Here is a 22,115-nt window from a genome sequence, read left to right on the forward strand (position 1 = left end):
GCCCTCCAAAAATGTGAGGTAAACTGCGTACCTTGATCTGAAATAATAGGCACGGGCACACCGTGAAAGCGGACAATCTCATGAATGTAAATTTCAGCTAACCTCTCTGAAGAATAGGTAACTGCCAGTGGAATGAAATGTGCTGACTTGGTCAACCTGTCCACAATGACCTAAACTGCGTCAAATCTTCTTTGAGTCCGTGGGAGCCCAACAACAAAATCCATAGTGATATGCTCCCACTTCCACTTAGGAATTTCTAACTTCTGAAGCAAACCACCAGGTCTCTGATGCTCGTACTTAACTTGCAGACAATTTAGACACCGAGCTACATATGCAACTATATCCTTTTTCATTCTCCTCCACAAATAATGTTGCCGCAAATCTTGATACATTTTGGCGGTACCTGGATGAATAGAATACCTAGAACTGTGTGCCTATTCAAGAATTAATTCACGAAGCCCATCCACATTAGGCACACAAATACAGCCCTGCATTCGTAGAACTCCATATTCCCCTACATTAACCTGCTTGGCATCACCGTGTCGCGATGTGTTGTTAAGGAGAAGTAAATGAGGATCATCATACTGCCTCTCTTTGATGCGCTCATATAAAGAAGACCGAGCGACTGTGCAAGCTAGAACCCGACTGGGTTCTGAAACATCTAACCTCACGAACTGATTAGCCAAAGTCTGAACATCTGTAGCTAATGGCCTCTCACCAACCGGAATATACGCAAGACTGCCCATACTCACAGTCTTTCTACTTAAGGCATAGGCCACCACATTGGCCTTTCCGGGGTGATACAAAATGGTGGTATCTTAGTCTTTCAACAACTCCAACCATCTCTTCTGCCTCAAATTAAGATCTTTTTATTTGAACAGATACTGAAGGCGGCGATGATCAGTAAATACCTCACACGAGACACCGTAGAGGTAATACCTCCAAATCTTTAGCGCATGAACAATGGCTGCCAATTCTAAATCATGAACAGGATAATTCTTCTCGTGAACTTTCAACTGCCGCGACGCATATGCAATTACATTGCCATCTTGCATTAATACTGCACCAAGCCTAATGTGAGATGCGTCACAATATACCATATACGATCCTGAACCTGTGGGTAATACCAACACTGGCGCCGTAGTCAAAGCGGTCTTGAGCTTCTGAAAGCTCAACTCACACTCGTCTGACCATCTGAATGGGACACCTTTCAGGGTCAATCTGGTCAATGGGCTTGCTATAGATGAAAAACCTTCCACGAACCGACGATAATAACCTGTTAAACCCAGGAAACTCCGGATCTCTGTAACTGAAGTAGGTCTAGGCCAATTTTGAACAGCCTCAATCTTCTTGGGATCCACCTTTATGCCTTCTGCCGATACAACATGCCCCAAAAAGGCAACTGAGTCTAACCAAAACTCACATTTTGAAAACTTGGCATATAACTGATTATTCTTCAAAGTGTGAAGTACACTTCGAAGGTGTTGCTCATGCTCCTCTCTACTGCTGGAGTAAATTAAGATATCATCAATGAATATAACCACAAAAGAGTCCAGATAAGGCTTGAACATCCAATTTATCAAATCCATAAATGCTGCTGGGGCATTTGTCAACCCAAATGACATCACTAGGAATTCATAATGCCCATACGGAGTTCGAAAAGCTATTTAGGGACATCAGATGCCCTAATATTCAACTGATGGTAACCAGACCTCAAATCGATATTCGAAAATATCTTGGCACCCTGAAGCTAATCAAATAAGTCGTCAATTCTTGGCAGCAGATGTTTGTTTTTGATAGTGGCCTTGTTCAACTGCCGATAGTCTATACACATCCGCATAGAGCCATCTTTCTTCTTTACAAATAATACTGGTGCACCCCAGGGCGAGACACTGGGTCTAATGAATCCCTGATCAAGCAAATCTTGTAACTGCTCTTTCAATTCTTTCAACTCCGGTGGGGCCATACGGTACGGTGGAATAGAAATGGGCTGAGTGCCCAGAGCCAAATCAATACAGAAATCAATATCTCTGTCGGGTGGCATCCCCGGCAGATCTGCAGGAAATACTTCTGGAAATTCACGAACAACTGGTACTGAGTCAATAGAAGGAACATCCGCACTGGGATCGCGAATATAAGCCAAATAGGCTAGACACCCTTTCTCTACCATATGCCGAGCTTTCAAATAAGAAATAACCCTACTGGCACAATGACCGGGAGTTCCTTTCCACTCTAACCGAGGTAACCCCGGCATAGCTAGGGTCACTGTCTTGGCATGATAATCCACTATAGCATGATAAGGGGACAGCCAATCCATACCCAAGATGATATCAAAATCTACCATATCAAGAAGTAGAAGATCCACACTAATCCCATGATTACCAATAGTAACCACCCACGAACGATAGACATGATCTACCACAACAGAGTCTCCCACCGGTGTAGATACACATACAGAAGCACTCAGAAAATCACAAGGCACAACCAAATATGAAGCAAAATAGGAGGACACATAGGAATAAGTAGATCCTGGATCAAATAGAACTAAAGCATCTCTATGGCAAACTGGAATAATACATGTGATCACAGCATGAGATGACTCGGCCTCAGGCCTAGCTGGAAAAGCATAAAATCGGGGCTGGGCCCCACCACTCTGAACTGCGTCCCTGGGACGACCTCTAACTGGCTGACCTCCACCTCTAACGGTCTAATCTCCACCTCTAGTTGCCTGACCCCTACCTTTAGCTGGCTGAGCAGGCGGTGAAGCAACCGGTGTCGGTATTATGGCACGAGAATCTTGCTGAGATCTGTTACTCGCCAATCTAGGGCAATACCTCCTGATGTGACCAATGTTCCCACACTCATAACGCCCATCCTGATGTCGTGGATGCTGAAGCTAACCCAGATGGGCCGGATAACCACTGTAGTAACTCTGGAGTAGTGCTGCACTGATAGGAGCTCAATGTGCACTGAATACTGGCTGTCTAGAGTAAGGCATAATAGGACCGTGACTCCCTGAAACACCGGGAGATACATGAAGTGCTGAATGAAACGGTCTGGGAGGATGACCCCTACCAAAATTACCCTGCCTCCAGACGAGACACCACTAAAACCACCGAACTGACGAGGCCTCTTATCAGACCTCTGCCCTCTCTCCTGTGCAAGAACCATCTCGATCCTCCTGGCGACATTAGCATCTGCTTGAAAAGAAATTTCACTACCGATCTCTTTGGCCATTTGAAGCCTGATATGGTGAGTGAGTCCCTCAATAAACCTCCTCACTCTCTATCCCTCAATAGGTAGTAAAAGGAGAGCATGATGGGCCAAATCCACAAAACGGGACTCATACTGAGTAATAATCATACTGCCCTACTGTAAACGCTCAAATTGCTTGCGGAATTCCTCTCTCAGTGTGATAGGGAGGAACTTCTCCAGAAATAGCTGAGAGAACTGCTTCCAGGTAAGTGCAGGTGATCCGACTGGTCGGGTCAATGTATAATCTCTCCACCACCTCTTGGCGGAACCCGTCATCTGAAACACAGCAAAATCAACCCCATTAGTCTCAACTATACCCATGTTCCGCAGTATCTCATGGCAGCGTTCAAGATAATCATGTGGGTCCTCAGAAGGTGTACTACTGAAGTGAACTAGAAAGAGCTTGGTAAACTTATCCAGTCTTAATAAGGCCTCAAAAGACATGGAGGGCCTATCACTGGTCTGTGCCGCAACAACTGGCTGAACTACCCCAACTGGCGGGGCTGCTGGAGCCTGAGTCTAGGGAGCCATCTGCTCCGGAGCAGGAGTAGTGGGAGTTTGTGCTCCTCCCACAGCTTGTGAGACGGCTAGTGCCACTGGAAATGTACCATTCTGGGCCACACCCTCCATAAGACTCACCAATCGGACTAGAGCATCCTAAAGAACTGGAGTGGCTATGAATCCTTCCGGGACCGGAACTGGTCCAACTGGTACATTCTGAACTGGGACCTCCTCCTGAAGGTCTACCTGAGGTTCTACAACAGGTGCAGCTGCTCGAGCTCTAGACTGGGCTCTACCTCGGCCTCTAGCACGACCTCGGCCTCGACCTCTACCCCTGGCCATAGTTGCCACCGGGGGTTCTGGTCCCTGTCCATCGGTAGAGGTATTACGTGTTCTCACCATCTGCGAGAGAATAAGAGTAGAACGGTTCAATCATTGATGATAGAATAAAATCGCACGACAGAATAAGAAAGAAGTGATATTGTTCCTAAACTTCATAGCCTCTGAGAGATAAGTACAAACGTCTCCGTACCGATCCTTCAGACTCTATTAAGCTTGCTCGTGACTCGTGAGACCTATGTAACCTAGTGCTTTGATACCAACTGTCACGCCCCGAAATTTCCTCCTTCATACCGTGATGGTGCCTAACATTTCACTTGCTAGGCAAGCCAACGTTAGAATAATATTAACCAATTTTTAAATTATTAATAATCAAGGAAACAAAGCGGAAGCAAAGTTTGAAATATGGTGAAATAATCCATAAACTAACGGTGTCTAAATACCATCCCAGAATTTGTATCACAAGTGCACGAGCTTCTAGAATAAATATAAATAAAAGTCTTAATAAAATAAAGCTGTCTGGAAATACACACACAGCTAAAGTAAAATAGACGGGGACTTCAGAACTGCGGACGCCATGCAGTTATACCTCAAGTCTCCTTCGAATAGATAAAATCCGAGCAAGTCTATGGCACGCCGCTGGAACCAACTCTGAATTCTGCACAAGAAGTGCAGAGTGTAGTATCAGTACAACCGACCCCATGTACTGGTAAGTGCTGAGCCTAACCTCGACGAAGTAGTGACAAGGCTAAGGCGGTTCACTTACATTAACCTTTTAATAAGTCTGTTGCGGTGTGCAACCCGATCCTCCAATATTAACTTTTAATAAGTCTGTTGCGGCGTGCAACCCGATCCTCCAATATTAACTTTTAATAAGTCTGTTGCGGCATGCAACCCGATCCTCCAATATATCTATTTCAATCAATTCTTATAAAAGAAATTTCTCCAATAAATGCAACAATTAATATAAAATTATAAGACAACAAGTATACAATAATTATGATTTAATTATGAAACAAACAATGACAAATAGCAAATTATTATAGAAATCAGGGAGAAAAGAGGCAGTTTAATATTTAATATGCTAAATGTCAAATAACAATTAAAACACAAAATTCAAATAGCATGTAACAATTAATGCAAGAATTCAAGAATTAATATTTGACAAAGAATAAGAGAGAAACAATTATTATAATAAATAATTTTTGATTAAAAATAATTTATGATTTTTCAAGTAAGCAGGCAAACAATTAATTTGACGACGTATAGACACTCGTCACCTCGCCTATACGTCGTTCACATGTAATTTACATAACAAATAATTTAAGGATTCTATTCCCTCAAGTCAAGGTTAACCCCGACACTTACCTCGCTTTGCAAATTCCAATCAATTATTCAACCACAGCTTTTCCTTTTAAATTTGCCTCCGAAAGCTTCAAATGTATTCACAAACAATTCAACATATTCAATACTAATCATAGGAATTAATTCCATATGAATTTACATATTTTTCGGATAAAAATCCGAAATTCATTAAAATATTCGACAGTGGGACCCACGTCTCAAATCCCGGAAACTCTCGCTAAATCCGAACACCCGTTCTATTACGAGTTCAACCATACAAAATTTGTCCAATTCCGATATCAAATGGAACTTCAAATCTTAATTTTTCGTTTTTGGAAAGTTTTACAAAAATTCCAATTTCTTCCATCTAAATCCAAAATAAATGATGAATATAGACATGGATTTGTGAAATATAATCACTTTTGGTTAAAGAACACTTACCCAATTCAAAGTCGTGAAAATTCCCCTGGAAATCGCCTAAATCCGAGACTTGAAACTCAAAAATGAGTAAAAATGGCGACTTCCGAATTTATGAGCTCTGCCCAGTCATTTTTGCATCTGCGGACAAAAGTTCCGCATTTGCGGACTCGCATTTGCGAGACAAAGCTCGCATCTGCGATGCCAGGCTGCCAGGTAAAGTTCTGCATCTGCGGACACTCTTGTCGCACCTGCGACATCCGCTTCTGCGCAAAAAGGCTGCACGTGCGAAGACCCCAGGCCAGCCCAGTCTCGCATCTGCGATGGAAGGCTCGCTTCTGCAAGCTCGCACCTGCGGTCAAAATTCCGCAGGTGCGATTACACCAAAACCCAAAATTTCAGATTTTGCCTAAGTCCAATTCTTGTTCCGATTTCGATTCGAATCACACTCGGGGTACCCGGGATCCCGTCCGAATATACCAACAAGTCCCATAACATAATACGGACTGACTCGGGATTTAAAATCACGTCAAACAACTAAAATTACTATTCACACCCCGATTTGAACTTTGAGTTTTAAACTTTCAATTTGCAAATCTCATGCCAAAACACATTAAATGAATCCGGAATGACTTCAAATTTGGCACGCAAGTCATAAATGACATAACGGAGCTGTTCAAATTTTCAGAATCGGATTCCGGCTCCGATATCGAAAAGTCAACCTCGTGGTCAAACTTGGAAATCTTTAGCCTTTAAATTACTAGTTTCCATTAAATGGTCATAACTTGAGCTAGGGACCTCCAAATTAAATTTCGGGCATACGCCCAAGTCCCAAATTACGATACGGAGCTACCGAAACTGTCAAAATACTGATCCGGGTCCATTTGCTCAAAATGTTGACCAAAGTCAACTCAGTTGAATCTTAAGGCTCTATTTCACATTTTAATCCATTTTTCACATGAAACATTCTGGAAAATTATACGGGCTGCGCACGCAAGTCGAGGAATGATAAATGGTACTTTTCGAGGTCTTAGAACACATAATTACTTATTAAATTTAAAGATGACATTTTGGGTCATCACAGTAAATGAGTGTGGAAGGGTCGTACCTTAGCAGTAGTGTCGTTTTATATGTGACACATTCCAATTGCTTGATAGTTGTTTATCGTTTATAATGTCGAGCATGTATGATCCCTTTTAGACGTTCTCGAGAACCTGATATGGTCCTTCCCAATTTGGTCCTAGTTTTTCTTCGTTCGAATTTCGGGTATTGATGGTGACCTTACTTAGTACTAAGTCCCCGGGCTTGAAATGGCGGAGCTTGGTTCTTCGATTATAATATCTTTCGATTCGCTGCTTTTGGGCGGCCAATTAGATGAGAGCAGCTTCTCGTCTTTCGTCTGATAATTCGAGGCTAATGTTCATAGCCTCGTTATTTGATTCTTCCGTCATGTATCGAAATCTGGTACTAGGTTCGCCGACTTCGACTGGTATCAATGCTTCGGACCCATATACTAAGGATAATGGGGTCGCCCCCGTACTAGATTTTGACGTCGTTCGATATGCCCAAAGGACTTCGGGCAGGATTTCTCTCCACTTTCCTTTAGCGTCGTTTAGCCTCTTCTTTAGGCTTAGAATGATAGTTTTGTTCGTTGATTCGGCCTGTCCGTTCCCACTGGGGTGGTACGGTGTTGATAATATCCTTCTTATTTTGTGATCTTCGAAGAATTTCGTCACTTTGCTGCCAACGAATTATTTCCCATTGTCACATACTATTTCGGCGGGTATCCCGAATCAGCATACGATATGATCCCAGATAAAGTCTATAACTTCTCTCTCTCTTATTTTCTCGTACGACTGCGCTCCAACCCATTTAGAGAAATAGTCAGTCATAAATAAAATGAATTTGGCTTTACCTGGGGTCGATGGCAGAGGGCCGATGATATCCATTCCCCATTTAATGAAAGGCCATGGGGATAGGACTGAGTGAAGTTGCTCTTCGGGTTGATGATCATTGGCGCAAATCTTTGGCATTTGTCACACTTTCGAACAAATTCCTTCGCATATTTGCCCATATTGATCCAATAATACCCTGCTCTGATTATTTTTCGGACTAATGTATCGGCGCCAGGGTGATTCCCACAAGTGCCCTCGTGCACTTCGAGTAGGATGTAATCGGTATCTCCCGGACCCAAGCATACTTCCAATAGTCCATCGAATATACTTCGATATAGCATTCCATCTGAAGCCACCGTGAATCGAGCAGCTTTAGTCCGTAGGGCTCTTGAATCTTTAGGGTCCGATGGGAGTTTTCCGTCCTTTAAATATTCAATATACTTATTTCTATAATCCCAGGTTAAGCTTGTAGAATTTATCTCGGCGTGACCTTCTTCGATCACGGATCTCGAGAGTTGAACGACAGTCCCCGAGCTCAATTCACCTTCCTCGACCGATGATCCCAAATTCTCAAGTGCATTAGCCTCACGGTTTTGCTCTCGTGGAACGTGCTGTAAAGTCCATTGTTTGAAATGGTGCAAAGTGACATGTAGTTTGTCCAAATACCGCTGCATTCTATCTTCTCAAACTTCGAAGGTTTGTTTACTCGACTTACCACCAACAAAGAGTCAAAATTTGCTTCAATGACTGCTCCCAAGATTTTAGCTAGCTCAAGACCTGCAATCATGGCCTCATACTCGGCCTTGTTGTTAGTCAACCTGGTAGTTTTAATAGATTGCCTAATAGTGTTACCTGTGGGTGGCTTTAAAACTATGCCCAACCCGGACCCTTTTACGTTCGAGGCCTCATCCGTAAAAAGGGTCCATACCCCCGAGGACGTACCCGATTTCAGCAGGAATTCTTTTTCTACTTCGGGTACGAGGGCTGGCGTGAAATCGACCACGAAGTCTGCTAAAATTTTAGACTTGATGGCCGTACGGGGTTGATATTCGATATCGTACCCAATGGGTTCGACGGCCCATTTGGCCAATCGTCCTGATAGTTCGAGCTTGTGCAAAATATTACGAAGTGGGTAAGTTGTTAATACACATATGGGGTGACATCGAAAGTACGGTCGTAACTTTCTAGAGGCGCTTATCAGTGCAAGTGCCAATTTTTCTAGGTATGGATATCTAGCTTCAGCTTCTCCTATGGTTCGACTTATATAATAAATGGGAAATAGCGTACCTTGTTCTTCCCTAGCTAGGACACCGCTTACTGCGACTTCCGATACTGCCAAGTATAAGCAAAGTTTTTCATCTACTTTTGGAGTGTGAAGTAGTGGTGGGCTTGACAGATATTGTTTCAGTTCCTTCAATGCATGTTGGCATTCCGTGGTCCAAGAAAACTCGTTCTTCTTTTTGAGTAGGGAGAAAAATTTGTGACTTCGATCTGATGATCTCGAAATGAATCGGCCTAGGACTGCGATTCGTCCCGTTAGCCATTGTACAACTGTTACGTTGTCCACCATGGTGATGTCTTCGATGGCCTTGATTTTATCGGGATTAATCTCGATTCCCCGATTTGACACCATGAAGCCGAGGAACTTTCCCGAACCGACCCCGAAAGCACATTTTTCGGGGTTGAGCTTCATGTTGAATTTTCTCAAAATCTCGAACGTTTCCTGCAAATGGGTCAGATGGTCCTCTACGTGCAGGGACTTAATGTTACACCCTGTATGTCCAAAGGTGACGTATAATGAATATGAGACTTGTTAATCATAATTTAAATGAGTTTAAATTCATAGTATGACTATATTTGATGGTTGGACAAAACACATAAAGTTTGGGAAAAATCGGATTAAAGTTGCGGAAAACCCGACTAAGAATTTGCCCTATAACAAAGCTTTTTGAGAAATATATTCCGTATGCTATATGAGGTCTTTTAGGGACATATTATATACCAAATTGAATGTCTTGGAATGTAGTTTCCAACGCTCTTAACCGTTTGTTCATATGATATCTGGATAAAAATATATAAGCGTTGGAAAATAGACGAATCAGAGGGTGCCAAGCTAGCACCTTTTGACTTTTCAAAGGTTTGATAAATATGTTTTAACTCGTCTCTCTCTCTTTATTTTACATAGAATCTGACCAGAGATACCATAAAAGAACGGTCCTTGAGCTCTCTAATAGCTTCAAATAATACTAACATCCCGGGTACGAAATCGAGAAGCGATAACATCAGAACGATCCCTACGATGTAAGTATCACTATATCACCTCTCTTTTTCTTTGTAGTTTGAGTTTTGGAATGTATTTATTAGTTAATAAAAAATTTTAATTTCTGTATTTAAGCTTTAAAATATCAAGAAAAGTTTATAAATTTATTTCCTAATAGTTAGACCTCACGGGACGGTGATCGGAAGCCGTAAGTTCGAGTTATTTGAATTGTAGTGGATTGTTTTGTGTTGCTTTTGGTCTGTCTATTGTGCTACTGATTTATGGAGTTTGGAAGGATAAAAATAGCGTGGAGAAACGCCACATGTGGTAGGGTAGTAGGTTGTTCGCTCGTCGTTGTAGTTGCAGGCTAATTGATAATTTGTTAATTGGGTGTATTATGGTATTTTGGGGGGTTTTGTTGTATTGAAGGTCCCGGATTGTAATTAGGTTTGTATTGAGTTGCTGATTGTATTATGTTTGTATCTCGCCTATAGTAGGATTGAGGTAGCAGTAAAAACAGGGGAAATGCTGCCCGTTTTATTTTAGAATCGAGTTATCGTTTGAGATACGTAATATACTACTGCCATCTAAATTGTACACGTATTTCTTTGCTATAGGGTTGGCGCTCTAGTTGTCATAAGCTTGTTGTTGAGTTGCATTGACAACTTGAGGTATGTTAAGGCTATCCCTTTTTTTTTCTTTCTGGCATGATCCAAATGATACAAACGAAACGAGCAAAATACGCAATGTTCATAAATGACTCTATTCATAGAAATACTAGAGGTGTCTATATTCTTGATTCCCCATGTGAATTATTATTATATCCTCTGTTCATGGGTCTCAGAAAAATACGTATTTGATAAAGTTTGTCCGAAAGGCATATTGATTTTATGATATTCGAGAAATCTTATTAACGTATTTTTATTGCATTTCATGCATTTATACATGTACATTGACCCATGACCAGAAGCCGTTATATACGCGTATATTATATGTATATGGGATATGGGAAAAGGTTAAGGCGTTATATACGCACCACCACCTGATCAGCTGGTATATGTTGATGATTTTGCCCGCAGTGGCCGAGATGATATGATGGGATGCCCTCAGAGGCTTGATGATGTTATGTACACCTATACCTATGCATGATACGACATTTACACGCACGTGTATGTTATTATAAATGTTTCAGGATTCACAAAGTTATTTAGACTCACATGTGGAATTCTTTACCCCATGTTTCATCTATGTCTTTTATGTACTGATTTTCATGCTTTACATACTCAGTACATTATTCGTACTGACGTCCCTTTTTGCCTAGGGACACTGCGTTTCATGCCCGCAGGTGCAGGTAGAGAGGTAAACGGTCCCCCTTCTTAGGATCCTTGATCAGCGAGAGTTGGTGTGCTCCATTTGATCCGGAGCTGCTTTGAGTTTTGGTACGGTGTGTTTACATATATATATATATATATATATATATATATATATATATATATATATATATATATATATATATATATATATGGGGGTATGACGGGGCCCAGTCCCGTCCTTTATACAGTTGTACACTCTATTAGAGGTTTGTAGACAGTCATGTATAGTTATATAGTATGTGGCCTTGTCGGCTCGCCCTACAGTATATATATGTATGTATATATGTCTTTTGGGCATGTTTTCTCACGTAGGTTGTTCATATGAATTAGTAGTTTATTTCCAGATGTTATGCATGACCTACACTTATTTCATGTTTATATCTTAGACGAATGCTTATGAGTGTTCGATAGGTAGAACTCGGGCACTCATCACGGCCTATCGGTTTGGGTCGTGACACTTAACTAGCATGTCATCAATATAAACTTCCATTGATTTACCTATTTGTTCTTCGAATATTTTATTTACTAGGCGTTGGTAAGTAGCCCCCGCATTTTTTAGCCAGAAGGGCATCACATTATAACAATATGTTCCATATTTGGTGACAAATGAAGTCTTTTCCTGGTCCTCTGGGTTCATCCGGATTTGATTATACCCAGAATAGGCATCGAAAAAAGTGAGGATCTCGTGACCGGTCGTGGCATCGATCATGCGATCGATGTTGGGTAGCGGAAAAGAATCCTTGGGGCATGCTTTGTTTAAATCCTTATAGTCCATGCACATTCTAAGTTTGTTTCCTTTTTTAGGCACTACAACTATATTGGCTAACCATTCGGGATACTTCACCTCCCGAATGGACCCTATCTTGAGAAGTTTGGTTACCTCATCTTTTACGAATGCGTGTTTTACCTCGGACTGGGGTCTTCTCGTTTGCTTCACCGGTCTGAACTTAGGTTCCAAACTTAGCCGATGCGTCGTTACGTCCGGTGGAATCACTGTTATATCTAAATGGGACCACGCAAAACAATCAATGTTATCGATAAGAAAATAAGTTTCTTCTTGAGTTCGAAGCTCAACCCCGTTCCCAGGTACACCTTTCGTTCGGGCCAGTGCTCGATTAGTGTGACTTGATCTATTTTCTCAATTGTTGATTTGGTGGCTTCGGAGTCATCGGGCATCACGAAGGATCGAGGGACCCTCTGATCATCATCTTCTTCTATCATCTAGTTATCTGGTTGGGTCGAAGCCGATGTCTGTGATTGCTATTTGGTGTCTCGTTCTCCTTCTGAGCCCGATCCCTTTATTAACGAAGGCGAGGATATTGGTTTTGCTTCCTCGACGGCGAACATTTCTTTTGCGGCTGGTTGTTCTCCGTACACTGTTTTGACTAATCTCGATGTTGGTACTTTGAGGACCTAGTCTAGGGTCGAAGGTACAGCTCTCATGTTGTGGATCTATGGCCTTCCGAAAAGGGCGTTGTACCTCATGTCGCCCTCGATCACGTGAAACTTCATTTCCTGAATGGTTTCGGCCATGTTTATTGGTAGAATTATCTCGCCTTTGGTGGTTTCACATGCCATATTGAATCCGTTTAGAACCAGGGTTGCGGGTACAATCTGGTCCCGCAGGCCGAGCTGCTCTACGACCTTCAATCTGATGATGTTGGCTGAGCTACCTGGATCAATCAACACACGCTTAACTTTAGTTTTATTCATGAGTACGGATATTACCAGTGCATCGTTATGAGGTTGTACAACCCCCTTTTGCATCTTCATCATTGAAGGACAAAGTCTATATGGGTGTGTAATCCTGAGTTCGAGATCGCTTTTCTCTCACAATCGATGTTTTAGTGCGTTTAAGCACTGGTCCTTGAGGGTTATCGGCACCGCCGATGATCAAGTGAATGATGTGTTGTGGCTCTTTCTGCTTGTTTTTCTTGCCGAAAACCCTGTTTTTAAAATGGTTCCTCGCCCTATCGCTCAAAAAGTCCTGATGGCGGCCTTTGTTAAATAACCAGGATATTTCCTCTCTTAGTTGCCTGCAATCTTCTATTCTGTGGCCATGGGTTCCATGATAGACGCACATTTGATTGGGATTCCTTTGGGCAGGATCGGTCAGCATGGGTCGAGGCCATTTAGTGTCTTTGATGCATCCGATAGCTGACACGATGGCGGATGCATCAACGCTGAAGTTATATTCCGATAACTGAGGTGCTTCTTTTGGATCGGCATATTTATCAAAGCCACTCTTGCTCATAAGTCCTCGAGAATTTTGCCCTCTATCAATCTTTCGATTGTTCCGAGCGGTATTGCGTGTTGAACCGTTGTTCATCCGATCTGCGACGTATGGTTGATATCGGTCTCTGTTCGACCTTTGTTCTCTGTCGATCTCCCTTTGATTTTTAGTAGATGTCCTGTTCTGATGCATGGGTCCAGACGAAGCTCCCAACTGGTCATCTTCGACCCTAATTTTCGACCGATATCGGTAGTTTATATCTACCCAAGTTATTGCTGGATACCCGATCAAATTTTGCTTCAGCCAACGCGATGCTATCGAACTTTGCTTGTTCAGCCCTTGGGTGAAAGCTTGGACGGCCCAATCGTCTGTGGCCGGTGGCAATTCCATGCGTTCCATTTGAAATCGGGATACGAATTCCCTCAGCATTTCATTACCCCTTTGCTGTACTTTGAAGAGATCTGATTTCCTTGTTGCAACTTTTATGGAACCAGCATGTGCCTTTACGAACGAATCGGCTAACATGGAAAAAGAATCGATGGAATCTGGCGGCAGATTGTGATACCAGATCATCGCTCCCTTCGAGAGGGTTTCCCCAAACCTTTTCAACAACACGGATTCGATCTCATCGTCTCCAAATTGTTACCCTTGATGGCACATATGTAAGAGGTGACATAAGCGTTAGGATCAGTCGTACCGTTATATTTGGGAATTTCGGGCATACGAAATTTTTTGGGGATTGGTTTTAGGACCGCACTCGAGGGAAAAGGCTTTTGTATGAATTTTTTCGAATCCAGCCCTTTTATCATTGGTGGAGCTCCGGGGATTTGATCGACCCTGGCATTGTATGTTTCCACTCTCTTGTCATTGGCTTCGACTCGTTTTGTGAGTTCCTCGAGCAATTTAGTAATTTCGGGAGTGGTCCCCGATTCTTGCTCGTTTGATTTCACTATGGCGGCTCCGTTATGGGGTGATTTCTCGAAGCGGATTGGGATCTGGCCTGCTTTGTATATGAGTTTGGCTCTGCAACTGAGCTATCACTACTTGTTGGGCTTGTAACATCTCGAAGATCATACGTAAGATGGCTCCGATTTCCCCCACGTTATGGGTGTCTCTAGCTATGGATCGAGTACCGCCCTAAATGATTTTTTCCGATTCGGAATGCTGGTTCGCCTCAAGAGCCACTTGCGAATTGACATCTAACGGTACTTCGGCTCGAATTTCGGATACTTCGATTCGAGCCTCAGTGCCATCGTCAAGTGGCCTTCTGGCCCCGGGTACCAAGTTGTTGATTTCATCTTGAAGGCCGGCTTCGTGGTCGATAGGTAAAGCCATTGCTGATTCGAAAGTTGTAAACTGGTGTGTACTGCAGATTTATATCAAACAATCACTGTTATCCTTAGCCCCACGGTGGGCGCTAAACTGTTTACCCGAGAAATCAGATAACGTTAAATTTATATATGGTTCTAAGGATATGATACCCTTTGATACAAATCATATAGAGAGATAGAAATATGTGTATTCTTGACTATGAGAATGGGAATAGTGAGCAAAAAGACTGAATAAGATAAAGTAAAATAAGCACGAGGAGATATCTTTCAATATGAGAAGTGATCTTTTGTTACAGTGTATTCGGTATCTCCTTCTGCTTACAAGGATTTTCCCCCTTTTATAATAGAGGGGTCCTACTTTATTTATAATAAAATAGATCATATAGTGGAGGACCCATGATGAATTGTCTCTTCCTCGATTTCCTCCAAGATTTTCTCCCTTAATGCAGTTGTAACAATTTTTGTCTGCGAGCTCGATACTGGCTCGAACTCGTTATTGGGTCGAGCCCTCGGTTTTGGCTTGAGTTCGACCTTTGGGGTGGGCGTAGCGCATTTCCGACCTCGAAGCAATGCCTTGCGGATCGATTTGGTCACGGGCTCGATAAAAGTATTGAGCCGAGTCCTCGATCAGCCTTTGGACTCGAGGCTCGTTTGTACTATTTTCGAAACTCATCCCAAATCCCACTCCGGTTGCTTACCATTCGAACTCGATCGAACGTAGGAAGGCCGAAATCTATTTTGATCGTATACATCCTTTTATAATAACAATTTATATAATTAAACGAAATGTCTCATAATAAAACTAGTAGCAATGGAGGATATAGTATAGAGTCAATTAATGGGTTCAACTAACAAATTTGCGACATGGAGTACAAATATATTTTGAAAAAATCACGAAAATGTTTTAAGAAAAATTTAAACCTATAATTTCAATAATATAATTATTTCAATATGCTAAAGTTTGAAAATCAAATTTAAATCCTAGATCCGTCTATTTATAATAATGCATTTATGCTCTCAAAATCCTGGATCCGTCTTTGCTTTTAGACATACAGGTCCGAAGTTGAAAACTTTACCAAACCCTAACTTCTGAAGTTTGAATGTTCAGATATGATGCCCGAAGTTAGGCTTTGGCAGAGCCCAACTTTAGACCTGCATGGCTAAAGTTTAATTTTGGCTGTTGAAATTTTAGATTGTCGAGTTAATACTAAATACACTGATCGTTGGTCGTATTGGATCAGACGGTTTGAAATTTGTATATTACTACATATCAGAATTATTGTCGAAGGAACCTTATTAAAATCATATAAGATTTAATTATAAACTCTGATATTGATATCGATATGAACAAACTCTAAAAGGTTAATTTTTTATATCCAATCTGGCAATTTTCATTCTATCTTCAACTATGTATAACAAAAATGAATGACAAGTCAGCTTGCAAATTTTTATTAAGAAGATATGAAGAAGAAAAAATAGTTATCCTTTTGATCAGGTGATATGTGACATAGAACGAAGATGTCTTAACTATTTTTTTCATCGATTAATTTTATAACTCTGAAGTTTCTTTGTGTTAATTCAGAATGAAATATTCTTATTGTTTTAGAATAGTCCTTTATTTACTCTTATAAAAAAATATTCTGTTATATTAAAGAAGCTATTTTAATTTAGACATATTAATAACTTGTGTTTGTGATAATTTATAAAATACTAATGTTAGTAATATTTTTTCTCCATGATGGTTAATGTATGATCAGATCTTGTACTAAATATAGAACTACTATGCTCAGCTTTTTTGTGACTATTCTTACTCTTAGTCTCTTTCATGAAAGAAATTAAAATAAATTAGTTGAGATCTGTGAAAATTGTAGAGAGAGAAATATTGTAAATGAGGAAATTGTATTATTTTCAAAACTGAGATTGTATCTGTACAAGTTCCTACTTATACACACGTGAATCACTCCACTAATTAATAGCTGGCATAACTAAACTCCAGCTAAGCTAACCGACTCTAGTGTGTGAAGGAAAAAAATGACATAAATATTCCTAGCTAATCTACGACTAAGATATAACACACTTGTGTGTTTAGACACCTGTTGATCATTACACGTGGCATAGAAGAACAGTCATCTCCTAAGCTTATCAAAACCAAATATCAACCCAAATCTCTGATATTATCAGCCTCACCACAGTGCTCATCTCTAACTTCAACACCCCCTTCCCCCCCTCCCCCCTCCCAAGTTGGAGGGTGGAGATTGAACCCCCAACTTGCCCAAAATGTCACGATTCAAGGGACCCGGCAAGGATTTGGTAAAGATATCGGCTAATTGCAGACGATTAAGAATAAAGAAAAGAGAGATGAACCCAGATTGGAACTGCTACCAGAAAAAATGGCAGTCAAGCTCCATATGTTTAGTACATTCGTAAAAGACAGGATTTTTAGCGATGTAAATGGCCGCCTGACTGTCAGAGTGAAGCGGAACAGGTAAGGAAGGCGGAAGAGACAAATCGGAAAGAAGGCGAACGAGCCAGGTTAACTCAGCCACAACACGACGCATAGATCTGTACTCTGCCTTGGCGGAGGACAAAGAAATAGAGGGTTGTTTCTTAGATTTTCAAGAAATATGGCAAGACCCCAAACTAATAAAAAAACCACTAATGGAGCGGCGAGTATCAGTACAGGAACCCAGTCAGAGTCGCAGAAGGCAAGAAGGTCAAAAGAAGGAGAGGAAGTCATAAAAAGTCCCAAGCCAGGATCTTTGAGAAGATAACGGAGACAGTGTTTGGCAGCATCCAAATGAGGGAATCTAGGGTCTTGCATGAATTGAGAGAGATGTTGCACAACGAAAGAAAGGTCCGGACGAGTATGGGTCAGAAAATTGAGTTTGCCAAGGAGACAATGGTAAAAGGAAGGATCAGGGATAGGGTCCCCCACACCAGCAAACAGCTTGCAAGTTGGATCCAAAGGAGAAGAAGCAGGTCGCTCAGCAAGACAGTCAAATTCAGAGAGCAACTCAAGGGTGAAGTTGAGCTGACTAAGAATTAGACTTTGAGGCTCCCTAAGGACTTCCATGCCAAGAAAAAAGGATAAGTCACCCAGATCCTTGATTTGAAACTCAGCATGTAAGAACATTTTCAAATCAGTTAATTATTGCACATTATTATCAATCAATAGAATGTTATCGACATAAAATGCCACAATAGACACAGAATTACCACTTCACTTATAGAACAGAGAGTATTCATTGAGAGAGTGAGTGAAGCCCTTAAAATTCAAAGCAACTGTCAGTTTAGCATACCACTGACGAGAGGCCTGTCGCAAATCATATAGGGACTTCTTTAGACGACAAACTAGGTGAGGAGAGGGAGGAGAGAAACCTGTAGGAAATTTCATATAAACCTCCCCATGGAGGTCACCATGTAAAAATGCATTATTGACATCCAACTGGTAGAGGCCCCAACCCTTCTTCACAGCAATAGCCAAAATACATCGAATAGTGATCATTTTAACAACAGGGGAAAATATCTCAGTGAAGTCAATGCCTTCCCTTTGAGTATCCCCTCTAATCACCAGTCGAGCCTTAAGCCTTTCAACAGAACCATCAGATTTAAGTTTAACCTTATACACCCACTTACAAGGAAGGGCTTTCTTGCCTATAGGGAGAGGTACCACTTCCCAGGTATCATTAGCAAGCAAGGCATCCAGTTCCTTGGTCATGGCATCCTGCCAGCCAGGATGCTGAGTAGCCTGTGAGTAGGAGAGACAGGCTCTTGGATATGAGAGATAGAATGAAAAACATGTTGATTAGAGGCAGACAAAGCACAAAAAGGAAAGGGAGCAGGGGTGACTGGGGAAAGGAAACAGAGAGAAGATACATCAGTGAGGTGAAGAGCATTGCAGATAAAATCTGAGAGATAAGCAGGGGTTTTGTGGTGTCTTAGGGATCTACGCAGTGCAATAGGAGGTGGGTGATTAGAGAATAAGGGAGAAGAGGAGAAAATGGAAGGGGGAGAAGAGGAAGAAGGAGAGAGGGGAGAATGAGAAAAAGGAACAGGACTGGGAGTAGAAAGTAAAGAAGAAGGAGAAGTAACACTAAGAGAATGAGAGGAAGAGGAAAGTGGAGACGCATGAGGAGAATCTAAGAAAGAAGGAACATGAATAAGATTAGAAGAGAAATCCAAAGGAGGAATAATAGAAGAAAGATGAGAGGAGGAAGAAGAAGGGGAAGTCATTAGAGAAAAGGGAAAATGGATTCATGGAATATAATATTTCTGGAAACAAACAAATTTCGAGTAGTGAGGTTAAGTAGTTTGTAACCTTTTTTGCCAAAGGGGTAACTAAGAAAAACACATGGAGTGGCCTTGGGATCAAGTTTACTTCTGTGTTGAGATAAAGTGGAGGCAAAACATAGGCAGCCAAAACATTTAAGGAAGGTATAGTCAGGTGGTTTGCCAAATAACACTTCATAAGGTGACTTATAGTGGAGTAATTTAGTAGGGTATCTGTTTATCAAATAGGTGGCAGTGAGTAAACAATCTCCCTAGTAGACTAGAGGTACTTTGGACTGAAACAATAGTGCTCTACAAGTCTCAAGAAGATATTTATGTTTCCGTTCAACAATCCCATTTTGTTAGGGTGTGGCTAACCAAGAGGTCTGATGAATTATCCCTTTATCATTAAAGTGGGTTTTGGCTGTAGAACTGCCCCCTATCTCAAGGGCATTATCAAATCTAATAATTTTTACTTGAGCAGAAAATTATCTTTCCACCATAGAAACAAAAAAGGTTAAAACAGTAAAGGCACCACCCTTAGTGCTCAGTAAATAGGTCCAGGTACCCCGACTAAAATCATCATCTATAGTGAGGAAGTACCCGAAAATATCATGAGTTGTTGTGTTATAAGGTCCCCAGGTATCAATATGTATAAGCTCAAAAATGTGAGAAGTAGAGGTAGTACTAACAGGAAAGGGCAATTTGTGTTGTCTTGCCATAGGACAGATAGTACAAGGGAATGTATCAGGAATAAGAGCTGCTTTAGGTAAAAATGAAATATTTTTCATACTAGAAATAGGCATATGCCCAAGTCTTACATGCCATAATTTGTGACAAGACTCAGCAGAATTAGAAACATTAGTAGAACAACTAGACAAAGAATTAGCAATAAGCTGAGTATAATTATTTGGAATAGTTGACACTGGTTTGCTTTGGTGCAGAGAATTAGCAAGAGTATGGAAGGATTGAAGAAGGTAGAGTCCATTCTTCACCCTACCAGGAGCCAGAGGCCTCTTCAAGGAAAGGCCATGCAACACACAGGAAGTAACACCAAACATGAGAAGGCTATTGAACTGTAAGCAAAATTTCTACACTGAGATCAGATTGAATTTGAAACTTGGCACTAGTAAAACTTCATTTAGAGTTAATTCTGGGTGAATAGGAACTTTCCATGCATGTGTAACTTTGATCATATAGGAGTTAGGTAGATTAACATAGACAAGTTGTGGTAGAGGTTCAACATTAAGTAGAATAGATGCATCAAAAGTCATGTGTTCTGAAGTTCCAGAATCTAGGATCCAAAAATATGTTTTAGAGGTGATGAGTGGAAGAGAAGATGGGTGTATACCAGTACAATTAGCTGTTGCATTGGTCTCAGAACTGGAAGGTCCCTGCTGTCCAAATTTAACCTGTTGTAGTAACTCCATTAGCTGAGTGAGTTGTTCTTGCTTAATACCTATACTGACATCAGTAACCTATGATTAAGTATCTTTCTGAATACTAGTTGCATTGCTGTGTGCATGATTATTGAAAGGTCTTGGTCTATTATTTTTAAAGTTGAGGGGATAGCCATGAATCTTATAACATTTCTCAATGGTATGTCCTGGTTTCTTACAATATCTGCAAATGAGATTGGTAGAATTATTCCTCTTGTAATCGTGATGTTGAGTCTGATTGTTTTGGAGTCCATTGGTTGGGTTTCCTTGGTTATTGTTAAACCTGTATTGTCCTTGATTAGCATTCTGCCCAGTAACAGTAAATGAACTTGAATCACTAGGATAATTCCCCAAAGGTTGTATACTCCTCTGCCTTTCCTCTTGCAATAGAAGAAAGTAAGCTCGATCAATATCTGGTGAAGGATTCATCATCATTATGTTTCCTCTACAAGTAGTATATGACTCATTCAGTCCCATTAGGAATTGAACTAACTTTTGTCTCTCTTCAAGTGCATTATTTTTCTCCAGTGCTCCACATGTACATTCTGCACAACTGCACACAACCCTAGCATCAAGTAGCTCAATTTCATCCCAAATTGCTTTCATGTTATTGAAATAGGTTGCAATGTTATTTGATCCTTGCACAGTTTCTACTAGTTGTTTTTGCAATTCAAATAGTTGTGCCAGATTCGATTGCCTATATCTCTTCTCAAGTTGTTTCCATAAATCGTGTGCAGATCTAGAGTGGATGACACTGGATCTGATTTCTCTTATAAGAGAATTCAACAACCAAGCAAAAACCATGTCGTTACAACGAGTCCAAAGGCTAAAAAAGCAGAATCTCCTTTGGTTTTGGCAAAGTTCCATCAATGAAGCCAAGCTTATTCTTAGCAGATAGTGATACTAATACAGATTTTCTCCATGAGCCATATCCAGTTCCATCAAATGCACTGAAAACCAATGCCATACCTGGTGAATCTGAAGTAAGATGATAATACGGGTGAAGATGATCGATCTTCTCCATTGTAGCAAAAGTAGAAACTCTAGAAGTTGGAGTATCTTCCTCCAGAACCATGATCGAAGTGATGAGTTTTGGAAACCTGACGAAGAACCTAAGTTTTTCTGGAAAATTCTAGAAGAATCTAGACAAAAAGAGCATATGCTCTGATACCATGTGAAAATTGTAGAGAGAGAAATATTGTAAATGAGGAAAATGTATTATTTCCAAATCTGAGTTTGTATCTATACAAGTTCCTACTTATACACACGTGAATCACTCCACTAATTAACAACTGGCATAACTAAACTTCAGCTAAGCTAACCGACTCTAGTGTGTGAAGGAAAAAAAATGACATAAATATCCCTAGCTAATCTACGACTAAGATATAACACACTTGTGTATTTAGACACCTGCTGATCATGACACGTGGCATAGAAGAACAGTCATCTCCTAAGTTTA

At 40.9% G+C, this 22,115-nt stretch overlaps 1 protein-coding gene across 1 annotated transcript; it reads right to left on the minus strand.

Annotated features, from left to right (window-relative positions):
* Positions 1-20,701: 20,701 nt before the first annotated feature.
* On the minus strand, positions 20,702-21,460 carry LOC142169066 (uncharacterized). The gene has a single exon (XM_075230265.1). The coding sequence runs from the start codon at positions 21,458-21,460 to the stop codon at positions 20,702-20,704; it is 759 nt and encodes a 252-aa protein (XP_075086366.1).
* Between the last annotated feature and the right edge of the window lie 655 nt (positions 21,461-22,115).

The sequence above is a fragment of the Nicotiana tabacum genome, chromosome 14, assembly GCF_000715075.1.
Source record: "Nicotiana tabacum cultivar K326 chromosome 14, ASM71507v2, whole genome shotgun sequence".
In the NCBI taxonomy this organism is placed as follows: Eukaryota; Viridiplantae; Streptophyta; class Magnoliopsida; order Solanales; family Solanaceae; genus Nicotiana; species Nicotiana tabacum.

What these genes read in the sequence shown, in the direction of transcription:
- LOC142169066 (XM_075230265.1), bottom strand. Translation starts at nt 21,460, where the DNA reads ATGGTTTTTGCTTGGTTGTTGAATTCTCTTATAAGAGAAATCAGATCC.